The following is a 21,232-nucleotide window of genomic DNA, read 5'->3' on the forward strand; positions in this document are numbered from 1 at the left end:
TCGGTTTGGCTTAAGCAAATGCAATCACTTTACTCTTTAGCCAATTGCTAACATAGCCCAGTTTTGAGCAGTGAAGTTGACCATTTTTTCCGGGAGCTTTTTCTTGTTCCTCTTTTTTTGCTGTTCTGAGTAAAACTCTGCCGCTTTTTTGAAATAACTTTGAATAGTTTACCAAATTTTAGACCAAAATTTTGAATTTTGATTGGCTAAAATAGCTTCAGTTCAAAATGTTAAAAATGTTTTTTTTTCTGCCTAGTATGTAAAAAGACCCGATTATGGTGTCGATGCTTTAATGCTTGATGCGTAAAAGCTAAACTGTTTGAAAATGGATTCATGTTGCTGGGTAGTGAATGGTATTGATCATGAGTATTGATTGATCTTGATAGTAATGACCATGAGAACGCTCGAAACCGAAAACACTGATAATTCAGACGCCAAATGATCTGAAACCGAAAACACGAAAACACTGATAATTCAGACTTTTCAATGATCTGAACATCAATGTGTTGCAACCTTCGATCAACGAGCACGAGTTTTGGTGGGCCTTAATTTTCGAGCTTTGTGGGCCTTAATTTTCAAAATGTTAAAAATGTTTTTTTTTCTGCCTAGTATGTAAAAAGACCCGATTATGGTGTCGATGCTTTAATGCTTGATGCGTAAAAGCTAAACTGTTTGAAAATGGATTCATGTTGCTGGGTATTGAATGGTATTGATCATGAGTATTGATTGATCTTGATAGTAATGACCATGAGAACGCTCGAAACCGAAAACACTGATAATTCAGACGCCAAATGATCTGAAACCGAAAACACGAAAACACTGATAATTCAGACTTTTCAATGATCTGAACATCAATGTGTTGCAACCTTCGATCAACGAGCACGAGTTTTGGTGGGCCTTAATTTTCGAGCTTTGTGGGCCTTAATTTTCAAAATGTTAAAAATGTTTTTTTTTCTGCCTAGTATGTAAAAAGACCCGATTATGGTGTCGATGCTTTAATGCTTGATGCGTAAAAGCTAAACTGTTTGAAAATGGATTCATGTTGCTGGGTATTGAATGGTATTGATCATGAGTATTGATTGATCTTGATAGTAATGACCATGAGAACGCTCGAAACCGAAAACACTGATAATTCAGACGCCAAATGATCTGAAACCGAAAACCGAAAACACTGATAATTCAGACTTTTCAATGATCTGAACATCAATGTGTTGCAACCTTCGATCAACGAGCACGAGTTTTGGTGGGCCTTAATTTTCGAGCTTTGTGGGCCTTAATTTTCAAAATGTTAAAAATGTTTTTTTTTCTGCCTAGTATGTAAAAAGACCCGATTATGGTGTCGATGCTTTAATGCTTGATGCGTAAAAGCTAAACTGTTTGAAAATGGATTCATGTTGCTGGGTATTGAATGGTATTGATCATGAGTATTGATTGATCTTGATAGTAATGACCATGAGAACGCTCGAAACCGAAAACACTGATAATTCAGACGCCAAATGATCTGAAACCGAAAACCGAAAACACTGATAATTCAGACTTTTCAATGATCTGAACATCAATGTGTTGCAACCTTCGATCAACGAGCACGAGTTTTGGTGGGCCTTAATTTTCGAGCTTTGTATTGAGAGGCAAAACTTAGACCAACGTGAAATAAAACTGCTAATAAAACTTCGAGTAAAATATTTGACTCTGATAGGCTGAGACATTCATCTTCACCAATTTAACATCCCCAAAACGAGTAAGTGGCAGAATGTTAACTTGATCCGAAAAATTATATATAGAAAAACATACTTTGAACTTGCCTAACGGGATCAAAATTAATATATGAAAGTCTGAATTCGGTAATTTTTATTTAGATTTGCTGGTCGGCTTGATGAATGTTCTGCCAGAGCTCATACTGAGAATTGGGGCGCAGTTCTTCTCGCAGTATGACATAATCTGCAAGGTGTTTCGCACTTCGATGGTTCGTATATATATTTGCGTGTTTGATTTGTAATTCTGTGAATTTTTTTTCGTTCCCACAACTGAAATTAAAGAAGAACTTTGAAATTTACTGATACATCAATTTATTCGCACATTTTTGAAGCATGTCATATCGGCCAATGTGGCAGAAAAAACGGGCGTTTCAAAAATCAATACTGCTCAAATTAGGGCAAAGCTCTGACTATTCTGACTGCCGCTTGACGTACGAGTAATTAGTCATTAAAAAAAAAATTTTAGCTTTGATAATGTTTTTTTTAAAGTTCAGAAAATTGGAATTTTTTCAAATAAAAATTCAAATTTTCGAGAAATTATTCCCGTATGCGCTGTGTAAAGTGTACAACAATGTAAATAACGCATCAAAAAATCAGAAGAAATTGCCTCAAATAATTTCTAAGCCGACAACCGCCAAGCGTTTTTTATTCAGAGCTCGTGTTTCGGTTCTGACAAGCTTGCAATATGTATCAGCCCGATAATATTATATGACGACTTTGCATTCGACCAATATTGATTCAACTGCTCTATATTTAACTATTTTCTTTGAGATATTTGCAAGTTGTGAATACTCCATTCCGATTGGTTTTTCAACATTCGATCCTTCCATCATAAAAGACTCTACAATGCAAAATATCTCACTTTGTTCTTGGCATTAAGTATGGGGCGGAAGTTTAAAAAAACACACCAACTTATTTCTAAAACACCAATTTTTCATGACAAAAATTAATTCAAACACTTTAAGCGGCCATTTCGCTTTAAATGATCAGTCTTGTTGCTATTGATATATTCATGTTTTTAGGTGTTTCCTCTGATTCTGTCGTCAAACGTGTTGGTCGCACTGAGTATCGATCGCTTCTACGTCATCGTTTACCCAATGAAAATTGGAAACGAAGGTTAGTTGCTTACATATGTAACGATTTTTGAGTCAATCACGTCTGACTTTTGAAAACGCAGAGTTTTCAATATCGGTATCAGATATGCGTCATGGCTATTTCCCGCCTGAGAATATCTGAAACATCTGCAGACTATACCTGAACTGAACTGAACTGAACTATGATTGATCCAACGAGCAAACATGTACGAACTTTGTACCAATTTACAAATCCTCCTTTATTCATTTCACAGTAAATGGCAATTGTAAACAATTGTTCATTCTTAACATGTTACGACCTAATTGTTAAAACAAGACTGCTCGTATCAGGGCGAAGCCCTGAATTTTCCGGCTGCCTTTTAAGGTTTATGGAGCAGCAGTAATAGCATAAAAAATTTAATGAAACAAAATGAAATGTAAATTTTTTTTTTAATTTGAAATTTTTTTTATAAAAATCATCCCCCCACACGCCATATAAAGTGCAAAAAGATAGATTTCGTTCCTTGTAACAAATCAATTATGGCAAATAAGCTTTGTTCAACCAATTTGGAACGATTTATAAGACGGATTAAATCTCCGCTTACACGTTAATAGCGCGAATTATATCGCGCGTTAATTGTCCCAAATTGGTCAAAATGGCCAAAATGGCAATCTTTAAACCCTCATAATTTACGAAAAAATGATCACAGGTGAAATATCTTTTCAAATTTGAGCTCAAGACAACAATGGCTTCCGAATGATATAAAAAATTCCGTCAAAAATGGCTAGTTAAAAAGTCGAAATTTGTCTGAAGAAAAAAAAACCCACCCCGAGCACAAATATTCCGTTACTTTCGTATCGAAAGTCGGAACAACAAGCAGCGAGATTTGATTTCGGAATTTGATGAAGATATTCTTTCCTCAAACTAAAAAAGCCATCTGTTGAGCAATTAGTAGATTAAATATTACAACAACAAAAAAACTATTTATAAAGTTGAGCTTTAAAATATAAGTTTTCTCCCAACTTGCTTGCATATTAAGGAAAAACTTATAATGATTACATGAGTTTTAAGTTTTTGAATTACTTTACCAATAGCAAAACTTTACGAATTGAATATTGCTTAAAACATTTTTGATACTGGTTTAAAAATTAAAATTTGATTTAGAAATTAAAACTGTATTTCTCATTTTTTTTATTTTTCATAAATAGGAGCAAACAATTGCACCAATATCAAAAAAGTTTAGATCAAACTCATTGTTTAAATATCCTTTAACATTTGAATTGGAGGATAATCGATGAAAGCTAGTTTTTGTCTCAAAAATTAATTGGAATCGATTGACATGAAAAACATCTCTGATTTATCAACGCTGCTTATCAGCAAAAAATCATTGCAGCTTCGATTGCCTGTAATGTCTTAGTTTTGTTTTTGGTAAACTTTTTTGGTAACAATGTTTTTGCTCAAAGCAAAACTCTGTTTAATCTCATGCGCTTTGTCGCAAATTAAGAACACAATTCTAAAGAAGACTGCTGGTATCAGGACAAAGCCATAAAGATTATGCCGTCACCTAAAAGTCCATGGAAAACAAATTTACAAAACTCATTGTTAAAACTTTGAAAAAAACTATGGAGAAAACTGTTTTCCAATTAAGTTTTTTTTGAAAATTTTCCCTCCACACGATCAAATACAAAGTGGTGATACAAGCGCCGCGCAACGTAAAAAGAGTTTCAAATATCTTAACGTAAATTTAATTGAAACGATTTCAGAGCCATTTAAAATTGAGCTCAGAGCGTATAAAACGCAAAAAATTGTTTTTAAAATTGATATTAAAAGAGTCGAAGTTTTTCTGAGGCAAAACCTCACCGAGCACAAATATTCCACCCTTTCTTCCACCCTTTCTTGCAATTGTCGAACTTAAATTTTAACAAAACTGCTCGTATCAGGGCAAAGCCCTGAATGTTCCGCCTGCCTTTTAAGGTTTATGGAGCAGTAATAACATTAAAAAATTTAATGAAATAAAACAAATTCAAAAAAAAAAATTTCTAAAATTTGAAATTTTTTAAGAAAATCATCGCCCCACACGCCATAAAAAGTACAAAAGGATAGATTTCACTCCTTGTAACAAACCAATTATGCCAAATAAGCTTCTTTTAACCAATTTGGAACGATTTTTAAGACGGATTAACTATCCGCTTACGCGTTAATAGCGCGAAATATATCGCGCGTTAATTGTCCTAAATTGGCCAAAATGGCAATCTTTAAACCTCCGTAACTTTAGGAAAAATGATCACAGGTGAAATATGTTTTAAGTTTAAGCTCAAGACAACAATACCTTTCGAATGATGTAGAAAAAAATTTGTCAAAAATGGCTATTTAAAAAGTCGAAATTTGTCTGAAGAAAAAAAAACCCACCCCGAGCACAAATATTCCGTTACTTTCGTATCGAAAGTCGGAACAAAAAGTAAACAAGACTGCCCGTATCAGGGCGAAGCCCTGAATGTTCCGACTGCCTTTAAGGTTTATGCAGCAGCAGTAATAACATTAAAAAAACTCAATTAAATAAAATAAAACGAAAAATTTTTTATGAAAATCATCACCCCACACGCCATATAAAGTACAAAAGGATAGATTTCGCACCTTGTAACAAACCAATTATGTCAGATAAGCTTCTTTTTACCAATTTGGAACGATTTCTAAGACGTAGTAAATCTCGGCTTACGCGTTAATAGCGTGAAATATATCGCGCGTTAATTGTCCCAAATTGGCCAAAATGGCGATCTTTAAACCCCCGTATCTTTAGGAAAAATGATCACAGGTGAAATATCTTTTCAAATTTGACCTCGGGGCAACAATACCTTTCGAATGAAAAAAAAAATTTCGTCAGAAATGGCTATTTAAAAAGTCGAAATTTGTCTGAAGAAAAAAAAAACCCACCCCGAGCACAAATTTTCCGTTACTTTCGTATCGAAAGTCGGAACAATAGCTGCAATTTGAGGTTCAAACTTATTCGATTCGAAAGTAACGGAATATTTGTGCTCGGGGTGGGTTTTTTTTTTCTTCAGACAAATTTCGACTTTTTAAATAGCCATTTTTGACAAATTTTTTTCTACATCATTCGAAAGGTATTGTTGTCTTGAGCTTAAACTTAAAACATATTTCACCTGTGATCATTTTTCCTAAAGTTACGGAGGTTTAAAGATTGCCATTTTGGCCAATTTAGGACAATTAACGCGCGATATATTTCGCGCTATTAACGCGTAAGCGGAGATTTAATCCGTCTTAGAAATCATTCCAAATTGGTTGAAAGAAGCATATTTGCCATAATTGGTTTGTTAAAAGGAGCGAAATTTATCCTTTTGTTATTTATATGGCGTGTGGGGGGATGAAAAAATTTCATAAAAAGTTTCAAATTTTGGAAAAATTTTTTTTCATTTTCTTTTATTTCATTGAATTGTTTAATGCTGTTACTGCTCCATAAACCTTAAAAGGCAGTCGGAACATTCAGGGCTTCGCCCTGATACGAGCAATCTTGTTGTTTTCACATTCGAACTTTTCCCTCCTTTGCGCATGAAGTATTACTAGAAATGTTCGTGTTTATTTTCAAGAAAATTTCACATTTTTCTAATCTTTTATCTTAAGGAAAATTGTCAATGGATCATTCAAAAAAATGACTGAAAGCACCTTCTTAAGTTTTTAATTCTTGATTGTGACCAAAATTAAGTCGCTGTAAGAAAAGTTTTGTAGAAAATAATAGATGTGATTTCCAGCAGCGCATCTCGTTCATAAAATGTTTAAATGTGTGCTGCATAAAATTGCAGTAAGAGGAACCCCATTTTTAATAATTTTATGGGCTAGGAAAAGCAGTCCTTAAGACAATTTATCCACTAAGGAAACGACGAGCATACGAGTTGCGCATATTTTCACAGAGAACCTCTGCTGCGACCCTGCATACGAATTACATGCAAATTTTTTCGGCTTTTTTCTCGGCTGGGTAAAGTTGCCTTGCGCTCAAGTAACGAGTGCGGATCATAGGGGGCCTCGAACATAGGACCTTTCGATTGAGACACGGGGACGTAACAACTTCACCTCCGCTCACCCTCGGGTTTTTATTTTTCCAGGCAGCAGATCGCGCTTCATGATCCTGATGGCGTGGCTGGCCACTTTGGTGGAGACGATCCCGTTTCCCTTCGTGTTCCACTTAGACCCCTCCTCTGGACCAGAAGGACTGCCCCAGTGTCTGGTTGAGATAGAACAGAACCACTGGCTCATAATCTACGTCATCTACTCCTGTGTCATCTCGTTCGCTCTCCCTTTTGTCGTCATTGTCGGATGCTATGTTGTCATCATTATAACTGTGACGAAGAAGGCAAACGCAAGTTAGAAAATTATGTTATAAATCCTTTTCGTTTCGTTCTCCGTAATATCAAATCTACATGCTAATGTTTGCTTCACTTGCGTAATTGTAGGTTTGCGAAATTAAGAACCTAGAAAAAGTTTCTAATGCAACAAAAGTGAGCAATATTGAGAAAGATCCGAAAATTAGGAGTAAAAAAATAAACGCTAACTTTGTTTCATTGCACCAGTTATGGATTTTTTTGTTGGTTTTATATATAAAAAAATTGAATGAATAGCAGAAGTTCGAAAACATTTTGACACCGGTAAAACACAAAAAGTCCTCTCTTTGGTTCTATTTAACTATATTGATTTTTGGCGAAGCAATGTTAAGAATTTTCTAAATGCGTTTTCCGTCAAATAATTACAAACTTTGAGATGTTAATTTTGGTTTCTTGTTTTTAATCAATCTTGTTCTAGTCCATTTTTCACTTTTTGGATGAAAATCTTTGTTTTTAATTGTAAGTAAAAATTGCTATTTTTATCACATTATTCTGCCATGTTAATCGCTTTTTTGACGGTTGAAAAATGAATGACATATATTACTGCCAGAGTTAGCTGCCCCAAATCATTTGGGGAGCTCAAGTTGGCCGAGACAAAAAATTAATTTAATTACTGCAAACCATAAATGTCAAGAAGTTGTCATGTTCTCATGAAAATAGAGTAGCTTCAACCAAACTACGGCTAAATTAAGAAGAACCGAAGTAATTATTTTCAAGATATTCTTACTTGATCTGAATTCCAAACACTTAAGTACCAAATATTTTGGGTTTTTCATAATAACAGACAGTTGAATATCCGATCAGTATTGAGCTATATTGAAAAAGAAAAAGGTTTCAAACGACTGAACTAAATTTTTGGAGTATTTTATTTGTACAAGAATGCGCGTTAACGAGACTTGAAATTTCAATGCAAGCTTTTTACGCGAAATAAATTAGCTCAAGCTGCAAGAAACTCGGAATAATAATCCGTCATTCAAACTGCCACAAAAATCCCGCAGCATCGATAAAAATGATTTTAAAATGGTTCCTAATCGTTTAAAAAATAGCAAAAAAATTGCAAAAAAGAAGAAAACTGAATATTTATGCTCGGCGTGGTTTTTTTATTCAGTCAATTTTCACCGATCGAAATAATAATTTTCAATCGAATTTTTTTCTACCACATTGAAGATTTTGACTTCATCAGTTCAAATAAAAAAAATATTTCACCTCCGAATATTCTTTGTGAAATTCTGAGGGTTTGAAAATTGCCAATTTTGCCATGTTCTGGACTAAGTTATGCGCATTTTGAAGAGTTTATTCATAATGCTGAGAGCGTAATATGAATTATTTATGCGTGGAGAATTATCCCGCACAACAAAAATTGCAAAACTGTTCCAAATTGAATTGAGGCCAGCTAATTAGTCGTATTAATTTTGTACGGCTCAAAATTGTACGGTTTGATTTTTTCCAAAATGTATAAATTTTCAATATTTTTTTTCCTAAAGGAAAACTATTCGATATGAACTAAGGGACAGTTGCCTTGATTACGAGCAGTCTTGTTTTTCTTTTCTACGGCTATTGGTTTTTGCGTTTCTCAACTTTTTAACTTCAAAAAATAAAACCAAAGAATTTATCTCTGAGTCATTTAACACCTTATTAACTTTGAACCACTACAAAAATGCCATAACTTAACGATTTTAACCCAAAGATTAGAAAGTATTTCGAAAGGGAAGTCGGTAACATCAAAGGTTAGAATGTTTACCATCTGGAGCTTGTTAGTTGTGCGATATTTAAACGCGCGTAAGTTTTGAACAGATACTACTCAAATTGTTGCATTTGTTCCGACTTTTGTAACGAAAGTAACGGAATATTTGTGATCGGGGTGGTTTTTTCTTCAGACAAATTTCGACTATTTAACTCGCCTTTTTTGACGGAATTGTTTTATATCTTTCAAAGGGTATTGTTGTGCTCAGCTTAAATTTGCAAATATATTTTACCTCTGATTTTTTTTTCGTAAAGTTATGAGGGTTTGAAGATTGCCATTTTGGCCAATTTGAGACAATTAATGCGCGATACACTTTGCGCTATCAACGCGTAAGCGGAGATTTAATCCGTCTTATAAATCGTTCCAAATTGGTTGAATGAAGCTTATTTGCCATAATTGATTTGTTACTAGGAGCGAAATCTATCACTTTGTACTTTATGTGGCGTGTGGGGGGATGATTTTTTGCAAAAAATCTGAAGTTAAAATAAAAATTCATTTTTTTATCATCAATATGTTATTTCAGCTCATTACTGCTCCATAGACCTCAAAAGTTAGTCGGAACATTCAGGGCTTCGCCATGATACAAGCAGTCTTGTTTTGATTTAGTCTCAATATCGTTTTTTGTCGTTAAAAATGACTTAAAGTTCTGCTTTTAATTGAAAGCCAGTTTCCAAGATTTTGATAAGTTTTCATATTTAGGAAACCTTATGTTTAGATATTTGAAAGCTTGTGTTCTTTTGATCTAAATTTTAGTGGTCTTAATTTTTTATTTAAAAGGACAAATTGCCAATAAATTGGGAGGTTTAAGTGCTGACTAGTTTGAGAATTAAACTTTGGGATTAAGTAATGCGAAAAAGAGTAAAATTTCTACAATGTTGAATGACATAGTGTTAAAACATTAAAGGATTGAAATTTAGAACACCATTTTTGCAAATGGGAGAATGATTAACAATTTCTTTGCAATTGGCAAAACAACACTGAATTTAACAAGACTGCTCGTATCAGGGCGAAGCCTTGAATGTTCCGACTGCCTTTTAAGGTTTTATGGAGCAGAAATAACATTAAAAAATTTTATGTTTTAAAATAAAATGACATTTTTTAAATGAAAATCATCCCCCCACACGCCATATAAAGTACAAAAGGATAGATTTCGCTCCTAGTAGCAAAACACTTACGGCAAATAGCCTGTTTTAACCTTTTTGGAACGATTTCTAAGACAGATTAAATCTCCGCTTACGCGTTGATAGCGCAAAGTGTATCGCGCATATAATTGTCCCAAATTGGCCAAAATGGCAATCTTTAAACCCCCATAACTTAACAAAAAATGGTCACAGGTGAAATATTTTTTCAAAATTGAGCTCAGGACAACAATACCTTTTTAATGATATTTTAAAAAAATCCCTCAGAAATGGCTAGTTAAAAAGTCGAAATTTGTCTGAAGAAAAAAAAAACCCACCCCGAGCACAAATATTCCGTCACTTTCGTATCGAAAGTCGGAACAACAAGACTGCTCGTATATCAGGGCAAAGCCCTGAATGTTGCGACTGTCTCATAATTCATATCGAATAGTTTTTGGGATAAGAAAATTTTGAAAAGCCATACATTTTGGACAAAATCAAAGTGTAATATTTTGGGTCGTACTTTATTAATACGACCAATTAGCTAGCCTCAATTCATTTTCTAACGATTTTGTTGTGCGGGATAATTCGCCACGCATAAATAAATCGCGTTACGCTTTCAGCATTGTGAGTAAACTTTTCAAAGCGCTTGTAATTTAGGCCAAATCATGGAAAAATTGTTACTTTTCAAACCCCTAGAACCTAACAAAAAACAATTGGAGGTAAAATATTTTGTCATATTTGAATTCAGGGAGTTTTTTTTCACATTTCAGTCAAAAACTTTTTGTTGTGCGAAACTGTTTTTTGTACTCAAGCCCACTTTTTGCAGCACAAAACTGTCTAGGTCTACTCTTGTTTTTGTTTTTGTAAAACTAATATGTTTTTTAAACTATATAAAACTCTTTAAAATGCCGCTAAATGGTAATGAAGTTATTGCACAAAGCTAGCAGGCGATCCTTCTGAACAACTAAAATTTTTGACACTAGTTAAAATATCTTGATAAATTTATTTTTAGGGTTAACCGATGTCTTTGTATAGGTTCCGACTGACATATAATGTCAACATCTCAGGTCGTTGGATTGTAAATTCATTTAGTGACATGCATGGTTGGGTAATCATTTTTCAGATAAGACCGTCTCTGATTATTTTTTAACCCACGAAGGAAAATTTATCGTATGAATATTTCACTTGTTTGTGAAATGTGCCCCTGATTAAAGTTTCCAAGCATTTTTTTGGCTATTTTCCTTTGCTGTATAATGTTGTCTTTCATTCAAACAACGAGCATGAGCGGATTAGACAATTCGTTTGTAAGTTACAGAGATGCAGAATTTTTTTTTTAATTTCAGCAATTCATGAACCAAAAGTAATTGGAATCCGCCCTCTGATTTTTTCATGGCACAATCAGTCGGTAATTATTACTTACGGCGACCAATTTTGAAAGAAAGAAGGAAGTTTAAACCGATCGCCTCAAAACAGAAAAAAAATTGGTCCCTCTAATTTTTTCTTCTGTTAATTCGCAACCTCTAAGAAGTTGACTTTGCCCATCAAATGTTGAAACTGACTGTGCTTCCGATAATTAAAATGTCATTACCAACTAATAAAGCCTTAACGCTTCCTCAAACCGGACAAGACTTTAAAAAAGAAGACTTTTTTCAGAATCTATGTCGATTTGGTTCTGTGATTAGAAAAGTAAATTACCCAAGCCTGCAAAAAAACAACATAATGTTGAATTTGACCACTTTGCGTCATGGAGTATAATTTAATAACGAAGTTGACGTTTGTGTCTTGGAGAAAATTTATCTAAATTAGATTACCCCGGGCGAATTACTGCGTCACTCTTTTTTGTTCATTTGGAGGAATAAATCCCCATCAAAAAAGCACGCATCAATTCGAAATCTAAATAAATTATTTGCAAAATTTCAAGCCATTTGGCTGAAACGAGGAGGAAAGAACAAATACTACACACCGGGCAGATCTAGGATTTTTTTTGTGTTTGATGTTTTTTAACCTTTTTTTTCACTATAAAGACCCTATTTTGACCAAATTTTTTTGGCACCGCAGGCAAATTTTGAAATAAGAACATTCCAAAAAGACGTTTTTCGGAATGTTTTGACCAAAAAATGCGTTTTTTTGGCTCTCCCTCAAAATTTGTATATATTAGCGCCGAAGATGCGTTTAGATAATTTCAAGTGTCGGTCGGCCAAAAATGGATCAAAAAAATACTAACAAAGGGAGAGTTCTTTGAGTGGCCAGGGAGTCGACTAAAGATAACCTTTTTTTTCTGAGAAGAACAATTCAGTTATCAATTTTATTATTACATGATCCGAAAATGCAGTCGAAAAATCAAAGAAATGGTTCTAAAAATTAATGTATGGGCAACGGGCTTGAAATGAACTATTTGAAACCATGCGCACGATACAGGCTAAACACGTCCTTGACTTCCAAAACAAGTTGCGGACCACCATAACTCGTAATCAACGTTAAAGTCTTTCGTCAAAGACCGGTGACGTTTTTTCCAGATGCGGCCTGTTTTTTTTTTAATTTTGTCACATTTTCACGCCGTGTCCAGCTTTTAGAGAGACGTTTTTTTCTCACTTTAAGTGAGCCATTTCGATTTTTTCGAGCTCCGCAAAATCATAGAGTTTTATGATTGAAAAGCATTTTCTGCTTCACAGTCAATTTTTTTGGGCGAATATAGCGTTTTTTGGATCTTTTTGGAAAGTTTACAAAAAAGTCATAACCTGACTGTTGAGAGACACAACATTGACTCATAGAAACAAGTTGAACAGCTCATTTATTTGTGATCTTTTTTCTTCATTTATAAATAGTCTCCATTTTTAAGGCGGGCTAAGGCTGGGCGCCAATTTCTCCAAATCCCCCAGTACGCAAACAAACCAAACAGCAACCGGGCAGAAAACCAACAACTCTCTGGGCCGACTGGTCTACAAGGCCAAGAAACCAGCTCACAGCCAAAATCCAACTGCCAGTGGCAGCTCCATGTGTCAGGCATCGTCACGTGACTTTCAAAGTGATGGGGCCAGTTTTTCAACGACAGCAGGGGGCTACCATAATGGGGGAGCCATGATCCGATTGGCGTCTTCGGCTGACGGAGGCACGGGCATGATCGCAAGCTCAAGGGGGATTATTCCTCGGGCGAAGATAAAGACGATTAAGATGACTGTGATAATCGTTGCTGGTGAGTTGAAAAAAAAAGCTGAAAAAAACAGGCGAGGCGAAGCTTTGCACCACTTGCCATACACTACAAATATCGCATGGCCGACTAACCGACAGAAAAAGAGTCGAATACCGCAAAAAATTGAATTTTTTTTAATGTCGAAAAACTGATATCCCGAAATTTTTTTTGATTTCGTCTTAAATAAAGTTCCTTCTATAAAGAACATGCCAAGTAGACATGCAGACATGCTCAAATTTTGTCTGTTAGTTGACAATTGTATATATTTGAAGATGACTACCAATAAGAAACATCCTGCTTACAAAACTTTTTCACGAAGAAAAATATAGTAATTGGTTGCAACACCCTTGCAAAGGTTAAAAAAATTAGAAAATTTCGGTAATAATGTGCATGTCATTAGAATGAACAATTTCTTTTGGGTCGTTTCCAAAAGTTATCAATTGATTTTGCTGATTTTGACACCCATTTTCGGTCGACTAACTTTGAAGGGGAGTTGACAAGTCGACAAAAAAGTCGACAAGTTGACACAAATCCGTCCACCTTTCTATAAAATCCTAAATCCACCCTCTGAACTAATTAATTTTAAAAAAAATCTCAATACCAAGTGGTTAAGAAAACACGCTCAGTAAAATGCTGCTTGGTGCCTAGTCAAGATTTTTTTGCATTTCTTTCAGCATTTTCAATTTAGATAAGATTTTTACTTTTTGTTTCATAGCATTTGCGATCTGCTGGACTCCTTATTGGGGCTACACGCTGTTCAGTTTCCAGAACAAGAGCAACGGCAGTGATCCTATCTGGGTCATCATCCAGAACCTCTCCCCCCTCAACTCGGCCGCTGACCCCCTCATCTATGCAGTCTTCACCACTAACCTGTGGAAGGAACTACGGTCAGCCAGTAAACCATTGTGTTCAAAACATTAGATCAAGTTAAAGTTCCCCCTGACTTGATTTCATTAAAAGCTCAAATTTGTTTCCTGCTTCTCATTTATCATGTTTCGTTGTTCCGACCACATGTGCTTGGATGCGGTAGTGTTGTTATCACCACATCAAGTCCATCAAAACATTTCAACCTGCTCAAAAGAGGCTTCAGATTTAATACTACTTTGGAGTCTAAATAATTTTCTAAAAACGGATTTCAAAAGACCCCTATATACTAAACACTGAGTCATTCTTTTCATTCTCATTTTTTTTCTAAAATAAGTTTAAGCAGGGACGGATTTCAGCGGGAAGCGGAGGGCAAAGCTTTATCGGGTTTTTAGAGAGTTTTTCAATGCAGCTCGAATCAGAACTAAAAAGACTGGGAATGGCACGATGAACTGTAGAACTAAGCTCCTGTAAATTATATTAAGTGTGTTTTAATAAAACAAGGCTGCTCGTATACAGGGGGAAGCACTGAAGGCTCCGACTGATCTTTAACTGGTCTCGATTAGTTTTTGGTAGATAAAAATGACAAAACATCAAATTTGTAGTGATAGACAAATGTTGGCGTTAAAATTTGAATCGTAAATAGAATTAGTACAACCATTTAGTTGGCAACAGTTCAACTTGGAATAAATTTGTGGTTCAAGTTAATTTGTACATTTTCAGCATCAAAGACAGTGACGAAATTTTTCTGCTCGGGTTGTTCTTTTTCTGCAGACAAATTTCGACTTTTGCTGATTAGTTCTTCACGTTTTTTCTTCCATATCAACTCAAAATTAAAGATGTCCTGAGCTCATTCTAAAAACGATTTGTATCTGGGCTTGTTTTCTGACAGGATACAAGGGTTTGAAAATTGTCATTTCGACCAATTAAGGATAAATTTTTCCCGGCATTTTTTGTGCAATTTACGCGTGAACGGCATTTGAATCCGGCTTAGATATCGGTGCAAACTGGAGAAGTTATGCTAGCTAGCTGTTGTAATTAGAATTAAGAAAGTTTTGAGATATTTTTTAAATCAAGACAAAACACATTTTAAAACGGAAAAAATAAAACAGTGTTTTTCATTTTTAAACGTTTAACGCAAAGTAGCTAGCCTTGTCTGGGCGGCGAAACGCGATGATAGGGGTATCAGCCGCTTCCCTTACTTGTTGTACCACAATCCTTAGATTTGGTTTGCGTGAATATTATGACCGTATACGTAAGTTGGTTGCTCAAGATTGCTCAGTTTTCTTAGGCAAAGTCTAAACTAAATATATGTTACGATGAACTTTTACACATGCCAACAATGCCCGTTGAAAGCAACAGGAATTCCATAGGGCTTTATCACTCATTATGAGAGGTATTTTATTTTCATTGCGTTATGCGCTCAGACTGTTGCAAAAAGCACGGACAAAATATACCGATGTACCGAGGAAACTCAGTTGAAGAAAGAATTGAAAGTTTGCTTGCTTTTCTTGAACCTGCAAACACTTTGAACAAAGTAAATTGAATTATTTTGGGTGACTGCTCGATTGCTAATTTCTACAAGGCTGCACCGGATCATCTTAAACTATTTGTGACAAAAAGAATAGATGATTATCTGATTTCCGTTTTTTTTTGACATATTTCTGTTAGATCATAGGTATTAGGGCAGAAAGGTAGACGCTGATGACACAAAAAATTTTCGCCTATATCCGCTTATTTGACAAAAACGCCATAGATAGGCCAGTAAATACACAAGAAGAACCGTAGAACAAAAGTTATTTTCAAAGTTTCAAAAGTGTAAAATTGTTTATTATGGTGGAACTTGAGAGGAAGGCTGCGTTTGAAACAGCCTTGATTGACGTTGGTATGACTCTCGTTTCCAATATTCCCAACTCACCCTGATTAGAAAGATGTTTATCAACAACAGGAATGACTAAGGTTATGTTAAAAATCAAATGGAGGATGAAAAATATAGAAAACTTTCGTTTCTCTACCGCGAACTGAGCAAACTGTAAAAAAAACTATAGAACAAGTTTTTGATATAAAAAATGGTGTTTGATTGATATATTCGAGGAAGTTTTTCCCACAGCGCTAGTTGTAGTTCAAACTATAATGAATGCTTCATGTATCTTTTTGTGCTTCAAATATGTTGTGACGGGTAAATGCACAGTAAAGTTCCCAAAAGAATCACTTTTTAGCAGAATAGAAAGTTCCATCCAAATTGCTTGAGAAAGTCAGAAGGGAGAAGTGTGGCTGTTTGCCATTTTCCGCCCACTTTTGAATTTCAGTTTTGAAAACCTACTTTAGCATCGCCGTAATGCAATAAAATTTGATATGGGGAAAAATTAACCATTGAGAAAAGATCTATTCTTCATAACTTATACCGTAAACCTAGACTTAGGCCTTTAGCCAAAATTACTTATTGAAACAACAGAAAAAAAATAAACAGTGAAGAGTGGGCGGAGGGGGAGAATGAATGGAAAAGAGCAGTTATTTACTAAAGTAAATAACTGCTCTTTTCCATTCATTCTCCACCTCCGCCCACTTTTCACTGTTTATTTTTTTTCTGTTGTTTCAATAAGTAATTTTGGCTAAAGGCCTAAGTCTAGGTTTACGGTATAAGTTATGAATAATAGATCTTTTCTCTAGATCAATTACCAGCTTGGTCACCTATCCTAGTTTCTAGGAAAATTTCCAGAATAACACTTCATGATATCAAAAGCAGGCATCAAAAAATATATCGGCATCACAAAAAAAAACTTTTTCACGTTTAGGGTTCAATTAAAAAATTCAATTTATATGCAGGCGGTGATTTAAAGTTTTCTCGAAACATGATTGATTTTTTGAGCTCTCCCAAGGCCACGCTACAAAAAATATGATGCGAAAAACGTCAGTACCGCATTCAAGTGTATTTTTTTATTCTACCCAGGGGCAGATCTAGGATTTTATCGAGGGGGCGGGTTTTCGAAAATTTTTCCAAGTTTTGTCGACCTTTTTTTTAGGTCAATCAAATTGGTTTTCCGAGCTCTCCCAAAGCACTAAAAAGTCCCTGTTTTGGCCAAAACTTATGTGCTTCAGGCAAACATTTGAAAGGACCGACCAAAAAGGGAGTTCTTAGGCACTTTTTGGGAAATTTTTAGGGTGTGTCCGAAGGCGACTTTAGAAAATTTTTAGGGTGTGTCAGCCAAAATTGGATATCTTTTCAAAAAGAGGAACCCTTTGGGTCGGCAGATGGCCGAATCCCTAAAATCGATTATATATTTTTAGTTTCAATTTTTATAGGTCATTCAAATTGATTTTCTGAGCTCTCCCAAAACCACACTATGGAAACCCCATGCTTTATGTTAAGAAAACGTGTAGGTCTCAGTTCTTACAATTTTAGGCCAATTTAATAGGAACCTGAGCTCTCAATTCAGTTCTTTCACAATTTTTTGGTTTTAATTCGCATTTTAACATAAAAAATCAGAAAAAACTTACAGACAAAATCATTTTTTAGACATTTTTTCACCTGAATTATTGTGGTCAGAACATTCGGTGCTACTTGAATTGGAAAATGTTTTATATGACTCGAAGAATTTCGGAAATTTCATGTTTTGTGAATAAAGCTGATTAAAACTTAAAATCCGTTCTCAAATCAAAATGAAAAATCAGCTAAACAAATTTGATTTTTTTTTCTTCCGAGTTCTTTTCTGTTAGATTTTCTACTCTCGGAGGTCATCTTAAAATGAAAAAACTGCGTCATAATTTTGAAGCCATAGCTTCAAAACAAAGCTATAGTTTTGATAATTAAGGAGGCGTAACTATACCTCCCCTTTGAAATTAAGGCAACAAAAAAGCGATTGGGATGGCAATTCATATCAAGGGTACTCCACAAGTTATTGGATTCACATCATTTGTTTTTCCTGAAAAGCATTCAACTCTCTATTATCTTTGCGTTTTTTGGTTCACATATTTTGCAATTAGAATGGATTTAATTGGCGTAGAGCGGAAAAGAGATGGTGGAATAAATTGGCTGTTTTTGCGAGAAAAAAAATTATCGAGAACCATCAGTTTCTGAGAATTTCTTGTTTTCCCACTGTTTGTTGGAATCCAACTGGAACCAAAAAAAATACATTAATCAAAAGCATGCTTGGATGCAATTGACTTTTCTTGCATCATTTTTTGTAAGAATTCATGCGGAGAGATCTGATTTGGCTCAAGCGCATTTGGAAACATTATCTTGGATATGAACAATTTTTATTCTATATAAAATTATGCTGGCCAATATGGGTTATTTCATGGTTGTTCCGATTTTCCTTACGAAAGTAACGGAATAATTGTGCTCGGTTGGTTTTTTTCTTCAGACAAATTTCAAATTTTAGTTAGCCATTGTTCAAAAAGTTTTGTTGTCCTGAGCTTAAATTTGGAAAGATATTTCTTCTGTGATCATTTTTTGTAAAGTTATGGGTGTCTAATGATTGCCATTTTGGCTAATTTGTGACAATTAACTCGCGATATACTTCGCGCTATTCACGTGCAAGCGGAGATTTAATCCGTCTTACAAATCAAATAGTTCCAATTTGGTTGAAGGAAGATCATTTGCCATAATTGATTTGTTACTAGGAGCGAAATCTTTATCACTTTGTACTTTATATGGTGTGTGGGATATGATTTTTAAAAGATCAAATTAAAAAAGACTGATCGTATATCAGGGCAAAGCCCTGAATGTTCCGACTGTCCCTTTAATTCATATCGAATAGTTTTTGGGAAAAGAAAATAGAAAATGTAGAAAACCTATACATTTTAGACATTATCAACTTAAAAAATTGAGTCGTGCAAAATTACTACGCCCAAGCAGCTAGCGTCAATTCGATTTGGAACGATATTTTGTTGTGCGGGATAATTCGCCACGCATAAATAATTCGCGTTACGTTCTCAGCATTATGAACAAGATCTTCAATAATTTTGTCCAGAATATGGCCAATTTGGCAATTTTCAAACCCGCAGAACTTTACAAAAAATAAAAGTTGGTGAAATATGTTTTTATATTTGAGCACAAGAAGTCAAAATCTTCAATGATGTATAATTTTTTTTTGTTTAACGCTCTTATTTCGATCGGCGAAAATAGACTGAATAAAAAAACCACACCGAGCATAAATATTCAGTTGTCTTCGAAAGTCGGAACAACCAGACGGCTCGTGTCAGGGCGAAGCCCTGGAAATTTCGACTGCTTTTTAAGGTCTATCCAGCAGTAATAACATGGAAAAATCAAATGTAAAAAAGTAAAATAAATTAAGAAAAAAAAGTTGAAAGCCATATTAAGTACAAAGTGACAACTTATGCTCCTATTAACAATTCAATTATGGCATATAAGCTTCCTTGAACCAATTTGGAACAGTTTTTAAAACGAATTCAATCTCCGCTGACGCGTTAATAGTGCGAAATATTTCGCGCGTTAATTGTCCCAAATTGGCCAATGGCAATATTTAAACTCCGATAACTTTACGAAAAACTATCACAGGTGAAATATGTTTTCGAATTTAAGCTCAAGAGAACAATACCTTTTGAATGATTTTTTGAAAACCGAAATTTGTCTGAAGAAAAAAAACCCACCCGAGCACAAACATTTCGTTACTTTCGTAACGAAAGTCGGAACAATAAAATTTAGTTTCAATTTTCTTTACATTTTTTTTCATGTTATTACTGCTCCAGGGACCTTAAAAGGCAGTCGGAACGTTCAGGGCTTTGCTTGGTACGAGCAGTCTTGTTAAATGATCAAATTTTGCTTTCGTTCAATTTTAATTACTTCCTAATTTTTTTCCAGCTGTCTGTTGGCTACTTTTTGTGAAGCTTCAAACGCAATCGGTCAATAACAACAAATTTTTCCTAATAAGTTTCCATACATGGGAAAAGAGCTTAGAACTTGCATGACCATGATAATCAACTTTCAAGTTGAGTATCTTGAAAAACAACGTTCACGTACTTCTTCTGTATATTTGACTTGGATATAAAAGTGCGTCCGCGATCACCATTTGATCCAGTTTGAGCTTTGATTGAGTTGCAATGATACTTTTTCATATCCGACATTGAATAAATTTTTGATTCGCATCATACTTTGATTTGATGATTTCAAAAAGCACATATTTAGCCAAAACAAAAAGACATTTTTGTTTCAGTCGTCTGAGAGTTGTGAAATTCTTTTGTGGACGTTGTATGGACCCCCAAACCCGCCCCGCCCAACGATTGAACGACACCCAACGACGAACCCTGAACAAAGTAACGTCAGTAAACGTCACAAACACAACTAACACCACCCGAGGAAGCCTCGCGTCCATCCGAACATTCTCGCGAGGCTCCGTCCCGCGGGACCGACATGAACAGGCGCCACCGGTGAATCTGCTGAACTCAACTTTTCCTTCCCGCTGCTCCCGTATGATGCAACGGGATATTTCCATTCCGAAAAAACCGGCCCTCAGCGTGATCGATTCCGAAAGCAATGAGCAAGAACAGTCCCGAATTTGATAGAACGCGTTTTATTTTTTCTGTAAACTCAACTCTCACAACTCTTTCAATCAACGTGGGGTCTACTCTTTTAACCGAAGGGCCGAATAGTCAGCATTTAAAAAATAAAACATACTTGAACACTGTGTCTAACTGAAATATCACGCTGATTTCTGCACTCTTTTGAATGTTTGAAAAGTGAATGCTGATTGCGGCTACCATAACTTTGGACATTTGGTCCTTTTGGCTTGAGGGATTCTTCTATTGACAGATCAGATTTTGTTCATAGTTAGTGCTCGCTGTTTAACAAAAATGAGAGCAGTTTGTATCGAATCTTAGAAGAATCAAAAACTTTATTAATCATTTTGCGGTTCGACCAAATCAACTTTCCAGACACTTATGAAGAGTGATGAAACCCTAAATGGTCAAAATTTAAAAACCACGTCAAAAAGTTCTCTTTGTCAAGTTTCTGGAAATTTTGTCCAAAAGTGATTTGTAATCGATAACTGTCCATCATTTTGAGCACATACTGGCACCACAGGCACCTTCAAAAAATTTAGGATTGCTCAAAAGAAAAACGAATGGTCATACTC

The 21,232-nt window shown here is 35.0% G+C and overlaps 2 protein-coding genes across 2 annotated transcripts in view; one reads left to right on the forward strand and one right to left on the reverse strand.

Moving 5' to 3' along the window:
- Positions 1-21,232, reverse strand: part of LOC134847563 (uncharacterized) — a 326,408-nt gene that overhangs the window by 275,067 nt on the left and 30,109 nt on the right. The window lies entirely within an intron of this gene.
- Positions 1,857-21,060, forward strand: LOC134847894 (cardioacceleratory peptide receptor-like; the record flags this gene model as incomplete). The annotated part of the gene is given in 6 exon segments (XM_063865155.1): positions 1,857-1,963; positions 2,777-2,870; positions 6,944-7,201; positions 12,924-13,277; positions 13,990-14,161; positions 20,315-21,060. Coding segments are annotated over 6 exon segments (1,331 nt in total), but the record flags the coding sequence as incomplete, so codon positions are not given.

Source organism: Symsagittifera roscoffensis, chromosome 6 (genome assembly GCF_963678635.1).
Source record: "Symsagittifera roscoffensis chromosome 6, txSymRosc1.1, whole genome shotgun sequence".
Taxonomy (NCBI): Eukaryota; Metazoa; Xenacoelomorpha; order Acoela; family Convolutidae; genus Symsagittifera; species Symsagittifera roscoffensis.